The sequence below is a fragment of the Pinus tabuliformis genome, chromosome 2_2, assembly GCF_031772625.1.
Source record: "Pinus tabuliformis cultivar Carrire ecotype Pingquan chromosome 2_2, CPIR1, whole genome shotgun sequence".
Taxonomy (NCBI): Eukaryota; Viridiplantae; Streptophyta; class Pinopsida; order Pinales; family Pinaceae; genus Pinus; species Pinus tabuliformis.
The window spans coordinates 827626343-827641209 of NC_142300.1; the positions used below are offsets into that span (position 1 = coordinate 827626343).

The window sequence follows — 14867 nt, forward strand, 5'->3', positions numbered from 1 at the left end:
ATGTAGTCGGCCACCACAACACAGTCAACACAATACCATTCAACGCAAAATACCATTCAGGCCATGAGTTGTTCACGTCGAGTTCACCACAACGCAGTCAACACAATACCATTCAACGCAGAATATGTATCGAATATGTCTGGCTGCAATACATACCCACTTTAGTCACGACAATCACGACATGGTCATCTCAGTCTTCCACGCAATGCGGACCTTGAGGAACAGTCTTTAAAGGACGCAGTCTTTAAAGGTCGTTCGATCTGCATAGATACGCATGAATTGTATGCTCACAAACACCCACTCAAAGACCCGACACCACTACAAACATGTCACTATCGTCTATGCATGAGACTAAGAGATAACTGTGCGTCAATCTTGAGGCATGGGTAAGTGAAAAGCCACAGGGCATAATGGTCTCTAAATTCAAGCAGCAAGAAAAACTCACATTCAATTCTACAACAACTTGAGCCCGCAACCCAACAACACAACACTTATGCCATAACACAGTGTCCACGCACCATGCACCAAAGGCAGCATACCATATGACTTCGATTTAGCGTATAGGAGGATAGAAAACAGAGAATGGCAGGAAAAAGAATCAAGATAGATTTTTTGTCAAGGGGAGGGGCAAATGGCAGAGAATAATGGCAGACAGGAGTTACAACAGAACAACTAATTTTGGGAGCTGGCTCTAATACCATGTCACGCTAGGAGGTAACTCCTCAAAGCAAATTGTGTTTTTGCATTAAGACTGATCATAGATATATACATGGAAAGATAGACTCTTGGGCTTCATCTCCGAGTGTCTCTTCATATTCCAATTCTACTTATTTTCTATTTACACTATTTTACATGGATTACTTAATCCCAAAGATTAGGTGTCAATAAAAGAGAAGGAGAGGGGAGAGAGAGGGAGAGAAAGAGAAGATAGAGAGGGAGACATAGAGATGGAGGGGGGAGAGAGGGGGAGAGAGAGAAGGAGAGAGGGAGGGAGAGTGACAAAATTGGAGGGTAGAGAGAGAGAGATGGGGGGAGAGAGAGGGTGGTGGGAGAGAAAGAGAGAGAGAGGAAGGAAGAGAGAGAGAGAGGAGAGAGAGGGAGGGAGAGATGGATCCAACCTAGATATGGTATGTGTATATAAAAGCCAACCTAGATCCATCTTAACCCTGGATCTATCAAGCGCCGAGAGGGATCAAATCTCTTTCACTTTAAAAGTGGTTTGTATCTCAAGAGATTTGATCTCACTCGATGCTTGATAGATCCTTGGTTAGGATGGATCTAGGCTGGTTTAATAACAATGATTAACACTATCTAATATTGTTACTATTCTAACTGATCACTCACTGTGCTGCTTCCATCGTGCTCACTGTCAAAGAGGGCTTGTGGTAGCCTTATTTCTCCAAACTTCCACCTGTGGTTGGAGTGGATCCTTGACCTAGACTACGCTGATCCTGCCCTGCAACAGACTACTGGTTAGGGCAGATGACATCCCCCCTGTAACTCCCTTAGCTTGATTGCAATGTCTAGATGTTGTCTCATGTAGCAAACCATGACTTGGATGGCTGTTCGGGATGGCCTGCTATCCCAAAACCACAGAGAATTCTTTCTTTTGCCAAATCAAAAATTTCAAATCGTGGCCGTGTAGACTACGATCTGTGGCTTATCTGGATTAGGGCAACCACTGGCCTTGTTTTACAACAGGTTCAAGATCTGGAGATTTCCGCTGCTAGGGTTTGTTAACCAAACAAAAACCTTTGTCCTACAAGTCCAAACAAATTTGAGCTGCTTCCAAAGAGAGTGTGCTGTGCCAGAACAGGAAAGTTTTTAGACAAATTGTTGACGAAAGATGTCTGACTAGGGTGGAATCTTTCACCACCAAAATTAGAAAAGGCTGGCTACGGTGGAATCTTCCACCCCGAAAACGAGACAAGATAAGGGTTCTTAAAACCCTTAGAGCCTCAAGCTCAGGAAAATCAGAGATATTCCGATCCAAATTGATCATGCCAAAATAATTCCTACTCTCCTCTATTTATAGATTCCCTTATGAGGTTTTTCAAATGTGAGGGGTCGCAATGCAACCCTCGGTTTGGGCTTTTTTTGTCCCAACCGACCCAAAATTCACTCAATGTTGCCCCAAACATTTGGAAAATTGGGTTTTCCCCCGTTATCAAGACTAGCCTATGGGGTTGGACAGACTATTTTGTCCTCCCTTGGGCAATTAATCCATAGGGAACATTACAGTCAGAGTCTTTTGGAACCATCAAGGAGATTCACCGCATAATCCTAACATTCGAGGTCAAAAGATGGAAACTTCCAATAGATCTATGGTTGCTCCTCTGGATCTATTAGGTACTCCAATGGATGGGGCGTGCTCTACTCTAGATCTGTCTATAGCTGATCTCTCAAATGCTCAGAGAACATGTGGCCTGATGTACGTTCCGACATCTCCGAACAGGTCTCAATAATATATGATGGTGTCCCAGAGGCCAGGGCTGGGGAGAAACCTGGGTTTTCACCATCCTGCTGTCTGGTGCTCTCTGGAATTTTTTGCCTGCCGTTTGTTTCTCTGTTTCTATGTTAATGAATTAATAGATTTTTCCATTTTATTTTCTCCTACCCACTTCCTTCTATGTATTCAGTGCTTGGGCAACATTTGTCACATCTTGAGCTGTTTTCTTCCTTGATGATGGATGGAGTGTTCACTCAAAACATTGGGATGTCGAAGAATTTTTGAAGTAAGTTATCCAAACATATACATACACAATATGACAATATGTGAAATTTAACATTAAAAAATCCTGAACCTTTATATAGAGGATGTTGTAAAAGGTTTAAACTTTATTTACCTCTCCTTTTCATATTTTCTGATTTTTAGTAAATTTTATGCTTTAAAAACAGATTTGGTGATTCATTTTTTGTTGATAATGTTTAATAGGCAGGTATTGATTCTGGTGGGCCAAGAGAGCCATGGCATGACTTGCATTGTAGAATAGATGGCCCTGCAGCATATGACGTTCTCTATAATTTCGAGCAACGGTGGACTAAGGCAGCAAAGCGGCATGGACTAAAGAAACTAAAAAGATGGAATGATGATGCACTACTCCAACTAGATCGACTTCCAGAGATCATAGGCATTTCAGAGCTTAACACGTTTAATGATAATGATCCTGAAACATGGCACGTGCAGGTAAATAAGGCATGCTGATTATTACTCTACAAGAAAAAATATGTGTGATTTATTGCCTTGCTGACTATGGTCATTGATTGTCAATTTCTTTTATATAATCTCTTATGTTGTGTGAATCTCAGGTTTTCCGTTCAATTGACTCAGGTTCTGTTAAAGGCTTCCCAAAGGATGTAAAGGAAGCTGAGACTAGGGTAGGACTTAATAATGATGATTATGATTCTTTTGTTAGATTCCACCAATCTTTAAAGTAGGAACATGATTACTTTATTAATTTGTCTTTTTGTTGACAGAATCTAGTCTATTTAAAAAATTTGATCGTAGACATGAGCATACATACAGCTTATGTCGAGGCCATTCGATCTGCACAGCACTTCATTTATATTGAAAACCAGTACTTTATTGGGTCATCATACAATTGGTCAGCACACAAAGACATAGGTATGTATGCATCCTGACTTGTGCAAAAGGATGCTGCTGTTGAAATTATTTACATTATTTCCGTTAATTATTTCACAGACGATACTGGTCTGGGCTTTGAATTTGAATGAGAATAATAGCCATTGATATTTGGAAGAAATCAAATCATATATTGTTATCACTATAAGTATTATATTTTTGGGGAAAATACTTCTTATTTTTACAGAAAAATATTTACAAAGAGCTAAACAAGAAGCTGTATAAGAAGAATATATCATCTCTGCACTTCACTTATTCCATGTCATGAATAAAAAAATCATTAAAAACATTGATTAATAAATAATATTAAAAATAAATTAAATAATTAAATTAATTAATGGCCCATTAATTATGAAAAAGAAAAGGTGAAAATGTGTGACCACTCACCTTCGTGGCTAGTGAATGCCTATATAGGCATACCACCACAAAGGATTGTAATCACCATTCAGTTCATATTTAATAATACTACTACTTACTTACACAACACAATTTACACACAGTTACTTCCTTGCGCACTGGCTTTCTCCTCTACAGTGGTATCAGAGCTTCCGATCCTCTTGCCAGCTTATCAATTCAACCACTCCTTCTGCTACACTGCTCCATCCTTCGCGTTCTGCCTGTTTGCAGCTTTTCCCAAACCCACGCCTTGTCCATGGCCACCATTTTCCAACACTTACACTAGTTCTTTGTTCGCAACCCTGTCCGCTGTGTCCTCCGGCCCGACCACCCCCAACTCTCGATCAATCAGCTTCCGCCTGCGTTCTTCCTAAACCGTCGACCCTCAGCCTTGTCTTCCGCTGCGCTGTACCTTGATCACACCAAGCTAACTGTGCTCCCTGTCCGCCGTAGACTCCCTGTCAATTGTACCCCGCCACCCGACCGTGCTTCCCTATCACACCGATTTTCAACCATCCACGGGGCCTGCCCCTCACCACTGTTCACCTTCTTTTGCCTGCTTGATCGTCATGACCGGTCATATTATCTCCCCACCATCGACATCCATTGGGTCGTACGATTATAGTTAGTATATAATTCATAAAGTTTAATAATTTTATAATTATAACTATATAGTTCATAAATTCTATAATTAATTTAATTATTATTATTATATATAATAATAATTAATTTTTTATTATTCTTATTTAATTTCAAAAAGAAAATATTTAGTTAAAATAAATTTAACTAGAAAAAAATTGGTTCCGCCAAGAAAAAGAAGAACAAAATGTGAAACTTTCCTTGAAATGCAGCAACTGGAATTAATTCTCCTAATTGATTATTCAGTTTATTGATTAATATCGAATTAATCACATTACAATTTCTTCACAAAATAAAATAAATGTTTTGGAAATAAAAATGTTGGAAACTGAGAAATGCTGCACACACACAAATTATGACTGTTATTTTTAGACAATTGTCCTCAGAAAAACCCAATGTGGGAAAACCGGTGCAGCAGCTGAGGGTTTTTATTATTATGTAGCAATGAGAAATTCCGAGGACAATCTGGACGTAAAAAACTGGCAATCCTGCAGAGAAAATACTGGCAAAAATATTGTGAAGAATTTTCATCACCCCCACAAGTAATCCTGGCTCAATCAAGCCAATTAAACTAGCCCTTCAATAGCCTCTGCGCAGGCGCAGGCCTGAAATCCACTGGCTTGGAACTACCTCTGATCCACTTGATTGTCATTGGTCTAGAATCCTCTAGCTTGGCTCTCTGGAAATTCATTCGACCACTAGCACTTGAAACGATCCTTCCTCCAGCTGAATCAAATTGCCTCTAGAGGCTTCTACGCAACCCCTGCGTGAGCCTCACTGTGGCTCTTTCTACCTCTCTGCAATGTACTTCATCGGATCTGGAAGACATCCTCTGGCTCACTGCCCCTGCCCCTCACTATCTCTGCTTCCTTTTGAAGCTCGAACTCTTCTGGCAACTGTCGACTCTTTGGAAAAATCAAACTAAAATCGAACTCCACATGTGTGTTCTCCATCTACCCATTGACTTGTTCTTATAATCCTCTCTTGGACCTCCAACGGCCAAGATTAAAACTTAATCAAGGGCCCATATTATTTCCCAGTCGATCCGTGTGAGTTTCTAGATGGTTCACACCTTATCTCAACTAATTTTGATTAATTGACCCATTTTCCCAAGTTTAAACTTAGGAAATAATTAAAAATAGGCTAATAATCTAATTAAGACACTTCTTGGTGGAATTTCTAGAAACGATTTCTGGGTTTTAGAGAACTCTTGTGTTTTAGCCTTGCCACAAAGTTTCGAGAGTAGAACACCTCCGATGCTACAAAAACTAACACTCCCTCTTAGCGAGGAAGGTGTTCTTTCTAGTGCTGAACATTTTGTCACAATACCCTGTCTCTGTACGACCCTTTGTCACGCTGCTGATGTCTAGCCACTGTGATTGCTTGCCACTACCCACCAACTACTGTGCAACTCTGATGCTGCATCTGTGCTGCTGCTTGTTGAAGGAAATGTAACTAGGCTAGGTCTTCATAAATGTAATTTTGATATTTGTACTTATTCAAGAAAAGAGAAATTATTTTTGTATTATTTGTCAATGAGTTTCTTGCTCATTGAAAATAGGTCAAGCACATTTTGAAGTGCTTCTAGAGAGTCAAAGTCAAAATGTAATTATGATAAGACCCTTTGAGGGCATGTTACATCATGTATGACATCATACAAGGTCAAGGGAACACCTCCAAGCATTGTAAAATCCTCTCCTAGGATCAACGTGGTCTCCAAGCAGCAAAACGATGAGTAAAAATTGAATTATAGTGCAAACTGTAAGTCGGCCTTAAAGATAGTCAAGTCGGCCTAAAGAGGAGGGACAAACCTCTATTTATAGAGGATGTCCACTCCTCATTCAATGTGGAACTTCACTCTGAAATCCGCATACAAGAGGAGGGCTAAAAGGATGAAGACAAGGTAGAAAAAAGATAACGAGGACAACGAAGATAAGGAAACAGAACAATGAAGGTAAGGAGGTCATTTTTGAAGCAAGTACAACCACACATGCAAGGTCAAGGAAGGTTTGATTGCGGCTATAACAGCAAAAAGGTACAGGTCATCATATCTCACAGTTTTTGGGTGTAAACTAGGCCTACAAGGCCTCTCTCTCCAGCGAGGAAGAAAGGAAGAATCAACGAAGATAAGAGGATTGTCTTAAGGCTCTTGTCCACACGTGCAACAAGGAAACACTTACAGATTAGACAGCATATGAAGGCATCATATTGAGAGACCTCATTTGGATGTAGAACAAGGTCTACAAGGTCTCCAAGAACAACGAAGAAGGTCCTCCTTATAGTGAAGTAGAGGAGCCCTAATGTTCTAGTGTTTCCCAACTTAGTGTTGGAAGACAAAGTGCCAGAAGAAGTGCCAGAAGATGTGCCAGAAGTGACAATGCAGAAAGAGGAAGGACTTGACTTATGCTTGGAGGATATCCTAGTCAAGGGTCTAGGGTTTGGCAGTTGTTCAAATAAGAAGCTTCAATAAGAGAAAACTTACCAAGGGTTTTCCTCTCAAGAGTGGAGAGGGTTTGTCCCTGGCAGAGAGCCAAATTTTGTGTTCTTGTTATTTTGTTTTGGTAGCAGTTTGATGAAGCACACACATATGCATTAATAATAATAATAAGAAGAAGAATAAGCTAACAAGAAAAGTAAAAGGACTTCACAAATTGTTATCAAATCACAAAGAATCATCACAACGCTACTTTGCCCTAGATTCTCTAACACTGCTGACACTGCTATACTGCTGCCAACTCTGCATCTGCACTGCAACTCCCTCTCATCTGTTGTTGCTGCAACTACTGCAACTGAGAAGCATCCCAAGTACTGAATCAATTGTGTTCAGTATGATGCATTTGTCTCTTGAGTCTTGACTGATACTAGCCTCTACACTATCAACTGGGAATTTGTGTTGTGTTGACTTTGCTACTGAGTCACCTGCGCTGCAACCAACACTACATTGTGCTCCTCAACACCTGAATGCAACTAGTATGCAACTGTCACTTTGGAGTCTGACTGCATCACTGACACTGATCCATCTTGCTACTGAATACTGTGGGCCCCTGTAGCAAGATAATGATCCATGAGTATGACACCTCAAGGATCCTGCCCAAGTCTGCGCTGCTTTAGGACTACAACTCCATATTGCCCCACCTCAAGGTATAGCTGCAGACATCGCGAAGTCTTCCTTCAGCCTAGAGGACAACTTATCGATCTCAACATACGCTACTGCCTAGTCCTGCTTCTCTTGCCTGTCTTTTTTGAGAGGACACTGCGTACGGTAGTGGCCAAACTCACCAGATCTGAAGCACTTGATCTTTGACAGGTCCTTCTTCTTTTCCCCCTGTCCCTGACTGAGACTCTTAGATGCTAGGGCTACATTTTCTTCTTCCGACTCTGAGCCTCCTGTTCGTCAAATATGCTCTAATACCATGTGAAATTTTCCTTGAAACACAACAACTGGAATTAATTCTCCTAACTGATTATTCAATTTATTAATTTTTTGATTAATATTGAGTTAATCACATTGCAATTTATTCACAAAATAAAATAAACGCCGCGGAAATAAAAATGTTGGAAACTAAGAAATGTTTCACACACAAATTATGACACTGTTATTTTTGGACAATTGTCCCCTTAAAAACCCAATGTGGGAAAACCTGTGCAACAGCTGAGGGTTTTTATTATTATGTAGTAGTGAGAAATTTTGAGTACAATTTGGATGTCGAAAAGTGACAATCCTGCAGAGGAAATATTGGCAAAAATATTGTGAGGAATTTTCCTCACCCCCACAAGCAATCCTAGCTCAATCAAGCCAATCAAACTAGCCCTCGAACAACCTCTCTGCAAGCATGGCATCAACTCTACGCAAGCCTGAAATTCGCTAGCTTGGAATTGCCTCTGATTCACTTCTGATTGACTGCCGCTGGTCTGGAATCCTTTGGCTTGGCCACTGGAAATTCTTGGTCACTAGCACCTGAAACGACCCCTCCTCCAGCTGAATTGAATTGCCTCTTGAGGCTTCTGCGTAGCTCGCGTCAACCTCACTGTGGCTCTTTTTGCTTCTCTCCAATGTACTTCACCGGATCTGGAAAACTTCCTCCGACTCACTGTCCCTGCCCCTCATTGTCTCTGCATCCTTCTGAAGCTCGAACTCTTCCAACAACTGATGACTCTCTGGAAAAATCAAACTCTCCAAGGAAATCGAACTCCATAAGTGTGTGCTCCATCTACTCGTCAACTTCTTCTTATAATCCTCTATTGGACCTCCAACGACCAAAATTAAAACTTAATCAAGGGCCCAAATTATTTCCCAGTCGATCCGTGTGAGTTTCTAGATGATTCACACCTTATCTCAATTAATTTTGATTAATTAATCTCTTTTCCGAAGTTTAGACTTAGGAAATAATTAAAAATACGGTAATAATCTAATTGAGACACTTCTAGGTGGAATTTCCAGAAACGATTTCTGGGTTTTGGAGAACTTCTATGTTTTAGTCTCTCAACAAAGTTTCAAAACTAGAATACCCTTGATGCTACAAAAACTAACACAAAATGGGGAATAATGACGAACCGACATTAGTAATACCATTAAAAGCTTGATAAAGTGTGTCATTACCTTGACAATGTCGAAATTAAGCAGACAAAATTAGAAGAAGGACAAAAAATGATAATCAAAACTCAAGAGGAATTAACAAGTGATCTAAAAAAGATATAGATAACATTGAGAAAATGTTGCAAGGAATGCAGAACCAAGAAAAAAAAGATTTTGATTATCGTTGGCAAGCCTTCTTAAAACTAAGGGATGAAGACAATCGCGAATCAACCCGTAAGGTTAAAGAACAAGAAGAAAGGATGTATCAATTAATAGAAAGGGCTATTCATTTTTTGTTAATCCTTTAATTGCTCGAGAACCAACACAAAGTCCCAAGACTTTAGATTGTGAAGATCCCCCAAATCATAAAATTCCGCAAATGCCCTAAATGCACTTCTCAGGTAGCCAGTACTATACAAAATTGCCAGAAAAAGACTATCAACGGATTGAAAAGGAGCTCCCAAAATACGATGGTAAAGACCATAAAGGCGCTATTGTTTGGGTTAATAAAATGGAAGTTAGTTTTGAATCAAACCCGCCAATAGGTGAATGAGAGAAGATCATGACCACATCCAACAATTTGGAAGCAAAGGGATATGATTAGTTCCTATGGTGGTCTGGCAAATGTGACACCCGTTCTTTTCATTGGAAGACCTTCGTGGATGCTTTGCCTAAAATATTCTACGACGAAGAAGAAGATGATGTCTATGAAAAATTTGTTCATCTAAGCAAAAAGGGTTTGTAAGCGAATACACTCACGAATGGGAAGTATTGGCTACAAGACAAAGAAATTTATTGATGAACAACTGCTTAAAATATATAAAAGTGGACTTAAAGAGTATATTCGTGCAAAATTGAAATTGTACAAACCTCAAACTATCGAAGAAGCTAGACATGCAACAAAGCTTATTGAACAAAAACATAAGTTCAAAATGTCATCATTCAAGGAAGACGAAGACCAACAACAATACTCAAGTAAAAAAGAGTCAAACAAATGTAGATATTGTGGAGACAAATGGACGTCAGGACACAGATGCCTTAACAAGAAATTGTATTTTTATGAAGTTGAGAAGGAGCCAGACACTTCAAGTAATGATTCAGAGAAAATGATGAAAATGAAAAATAATTGTCGCAAGTGTGGAAAAAATTGGGTGCCGGGACATAAATGTGAAGACACGTCCTGACGCTACTATAAAATAGTAGATGGGAGGCAAGTTGAAGTACAAGAACCCGATGAAGGAATCGTTGTCACACACAATGAAGGTTTTAGATCTTGAGGAACCATCATTAGCTGCAATCTCATGTGTACAACAAAATCAGGGTGAAGAGAGAAATTCTTCAACAGGTAAAAAACAACAAGTCACTACAAAATATGTTCCACCACACCTTTGGAAGCAGAGAAACTAGTCTCCAAGATGAAAGAACATTAAGCCTACTACTCTACCAACAAACATGACAAGGAGAGTATGCCCTAAAACCCTGAAGCTTAAAGGGCTCATAAGAGGCAAAAATGTCAATATACTTGTAGATTTTGGCAGTACTCACAATTGTATAAACATTGATCTTGCTAAACAACTTAATCTTTGTATATGCCCAATCAAGGACTTGACCATGTTTGTTGCTATTGGGCAAAAGTTTGAAGAGATAGGAGAATGCCATAAGGTTTCAATCCAGATACACAAATTAGAGATGCAAACAGATCTATTTGCCGTACCACTCAAAGAAATGGATATAGTTCTAGGTGCAGAATGGTTAATACAACTAGGAAGCTATACTACAAACCTTGAAGAACAGTTCATGGAGTTTAATTGGCAAGGACGACATTATAAATTATATGGTGTTAACGCTTCCAGTTTCAAGGAAGATACAAGTACACATGAAGACTTCACTGGGCACAACAAAGTCAAATTAAAGATGTCATTCCATAGCAACGTGTTCAACTAGGGAAAATCCTTCTTGTTATGCTTTGAGGACAAAGCATCTCTAAAGGGGGTGGCAAAGTTATGAATAAAAAATTCATTAAAAACATTAATTAATAAAAAATATTAAAATAATAATTTAATATTAAATTAATTAATGGCCCATTAATTATGAAAGGGCAAAGGTCAAAAGGTGTGACCATTCACTTTCGTGGGCAGTCAATGCCTATATAGGCACACCGCCACGAAGGATTGTAATCACCATTCAGTTCTTATTTAATAATACAACTACTTACACAACACAGTGTACACAGTTACTTCCTTGCGCATTGGCTTTCTCCTCTACATCCCAGGTGTTGGGTTCTCTCATATTCTGGAGCATTTGGACAGCATGGAAAGCTGTTGCAGGATTGGTTCATTGGCAGTGGGAGGGTATCCGAGCAGGGTGGGATCTAGGTTGTTGACCAATTTGGCAGACTCAAGGATCATGTGTTGCTGAGTTGCCTTGGTTTGACTATTAGTATTATTATATATTACAAATTAAGAATATTCAACAATCGAGGGAGCATAGGGTGGAAATCGATGAACACGCTGCTGCTAAACATCAGAATCTGTTAGTAGATGCAGCCAAACTTTGCTGAAAGGCTTTGGATGAGGGAAAAAAGGTTTGGATTCTGATCAACCTTTTAAAACTCTTTTCAAAAAGCCTGAATGGTGTGAAGTGACTCAAATGAGAAAGGATAACAGACACTTTCTTCCCTTTTAAGACATCATAAAGATCATAAAAGCTACAGAAAGTTGATGCAGCCAAACTTTGCTGAAAGGCTTTGGATGAGGGAAAAAAGGTTTGGATTTGATCAACCTTTTAAAACTCTTTTCAAAAAGCCTGAATGGTGTGAAATGACTCAAATGAGAAAGGATAACAGACACTTTCTTCCCTTTTATGACATCATAAAGATAATAAAAGCTACAGAAAGTTGCCTAGCTTCTTGTTCTGCATAACATACAATAAAATAATTAACAGAGGGTGAAATCATTTGCATAAAGGAAATAGCTTAAATGAATACAAAATGAGGGAAAAATTACATATAGAGGGAGAAAGAAACACGGGGTAGTTGGGTTGATTATGTAACTGCTGTAATAATTATTTTCTGATGCTCATATTAAATCAGAAGGTATATCCTTACCATGCTCAACCTAACTTCTTGATGAACATTACAAGATAGTCTCCTTTTATCTTCTCCACATCAAGCAATCCAAGTAGTATTAGTGTTTCTAGATGCCACAGAACCCTAGTATTCTCACTCAGGAAGTACAGGATTGAGTGCTGCCTTTGCTTCTCTAGGGTTTATCCCAAATCTTACCATCCCTTATCATCTTAGGTAAAACACTAACCCTTGTCTTATTCTTGAATCTACTCAACAACTCCAACACTGGAGACAAAGAAGGCCTAGTACAATGAAAGAGACAAGTTCACTCCTAGCTCTGACATCTTTAATTCAAGTATGTAATGGCATAATTGATAAATGGAAGGACTCTCTCCTCCTTTTTCACATGAAGGTGAGGGAGGTCTATTGAGAAACCAATATGCTTGTAGATTAGGATTGATTTCTTTGTCATGATAATTACTTGTGAATGTTTGTTTTTTATTAAAATTTATGTTTTTTTCTTCATCAAACAATTACCAAAAGTACAAAACATGAAGATCACAAGAGACAAAGAACACAAAGATGTAGGCTCCAACCCAGGCCAAGGTCCAAAACCCCACAAGGGGGAAAACCCAAGAAAGTCCTTTTCCTATAGAATCAGATCAAAGTGAGATATCCATGACCCAAGACCAAGACCAAGACTGCCACAAAGACCCAAGTCAATGCTCCTTCATTCCATGTCTATCAAATCATAGTTAACAAGTCAAAGCTGGTCAAATCTCATAAATCTAGTCATCTCCTGAAATTTCAGCCCTGCAATACCACAAAAGCTGCATCAGAAACTCGCATGTGTGAACTAAAATTAGGGCAGGAACAAAAATATTTCTTTCTCCTTAGACTTCACTCTCTCTCTCTCTCTCTCCTTTGACTTTCTCGCTAAAATTCTTCTTTTCTTTGTTGAAATATGTAACTAGGTTTGATCTTCATAATGGCATATGTAATCGTGATTTTATGTATTTAATGAAAAGAGAAAAACATATTTATTATTTGTGTTCTTGAGGCATGGGTTTCATGCTCAAGGGAAATTTATTTTTAGGCCAAGCACCCATTAAGTGCTTGTAGGTTTGTCATAAAGTCAATTGAGTCATTGTCATGTATTGAAGACATATTGTAAAGAAAAATTTATGAAGTCAAAATAGAGTCAAAAGACCCTCCAAGACCTCGTCATGGCACAAAGATCAAGTCGGCCTACATGAAGGGACAAGTCGGCCTCAAGATAGCAATTTGTAATTTCGTACCCCTCACAAGCCTATAAATAAGATGGAATTCAAACTAATTTGCACACTCACTCAAGCAAATTTGATCTCCTCAAGATAGAAGTTGGAAAAGGATGAAGAAGAAGAAGAAGATCAAGATCAAAGTTTTTGGGCCTCTCTCTCTCCCTCTTTTGTTAGGGTTTCTACAGTGTTGGGCTAGACGAAATTCTGAAGCTGAATCGAAGCTGTGAAGCTGCAAGGTCGGAGCTGTGAAGTAGCAAGGTTTGTAAAAATTTCTCATTTCCCACCCTGGTTTTCAATTTCACCTTATTTCTCCAAAATAGTTAAATGCCCTTTCTCATATCCATACATTTAACAACTGAAAAATATATTTTGCTGAAAACACAAATTCTGGAAAAATTACAGAATGCTGGAAAATGCAGAAATAAAAATCAGCACACACAAACAGCCATTCAACACATTTAAACACAGTGATTTTTGGTCAAGGTGACCCTGGAAAAATGCCCTACAACTCTTGGGGAAAACCAGTTTGAAAGCTCCTTATTTTTGGAAAATGCTTTTTACAGTGAGAGAAAAATATTCAGCAAAATCAGCAAGCAACTTTTTACAACTTAACTCGTATTTTGTGCCTCACAGCCAACTGGAAACTGCTGTAGAACTGCTATACGGCCTGCCTCCTCCAAAACTGTAGTACGGACTGCTGTACGACCTCCTCTGTTGTACGTACTGCTGTACGGTTGCTGTACGGCCTCCTCTGCTGTACAACCTCCAAAACGCTGTACGAATTGTACAGCGTCCTCCAAACTGCTGTACGGACTGCTGTAAAACTACCTTGGAATGTATGCCAAGCTGCTGCCTCCTTCTCCTCACTGTTCAGAAATCTCCCTTGCTCTCTTGCTCTCCTTCTCTCAATCTGCTCATGAAAGAATGAATGACCTTTTCCTCCTTTAATCTAACCCTAAGTGACTTTTGGGGAATCCCTAAATCCAATGGCTGAAATAGATTGAGATCTAGGGCTGAGATTAAATGCTCATTTAAATCTCACTTTCTATTTTTTAATTCACCCCACTTTAATAAAGACCCACTTAGTCATTTATTTCCAAAGTCATTTTTCCTTTCTAATTTTACATTGACTTTATTAAAGTCACTTTAAAATTAGACTTTAGTAACTTTATCACTTAAAGTCACTTTTAAATTAGATTTGACTTTATAAAAATTATAAAGTCACTTTAGGAGAAAAATTAAATTCTTTTGGACACTTTTCCCTAG

The 14867-nt window shown here is 39.0% G+C and overlaps 1 protein-coding gene across 1 annotated transcript in view; it reads left to right on the forward strand.

The window, feature by feature from the left end:
* The window catches only part of LOC149195532 (phospholipase D gamma 1-like), a 255599-nt gene that overhangs the window by 49996 nt on the left and 190736 nt on the right, over positions 1 to 14867 (forward strand). Inside the window, exons 4-6 of the mRNA XM_089405355.1 lie at positions 2936 to 3187; positions 3310 to 3378; positions 3478 to 3625. Of these exons, the coding sequence (XP_089261481.1) occupies positions 2936 to 3187; positions 3310 to 3378; positions 3478 to 3625 (469 nt within the window). The remainder of the gene's footprint in view (positions 1 to 2935; positions 3188 to 3309; positions 3379 to 3477; positions 3626 to 14867) is intronic.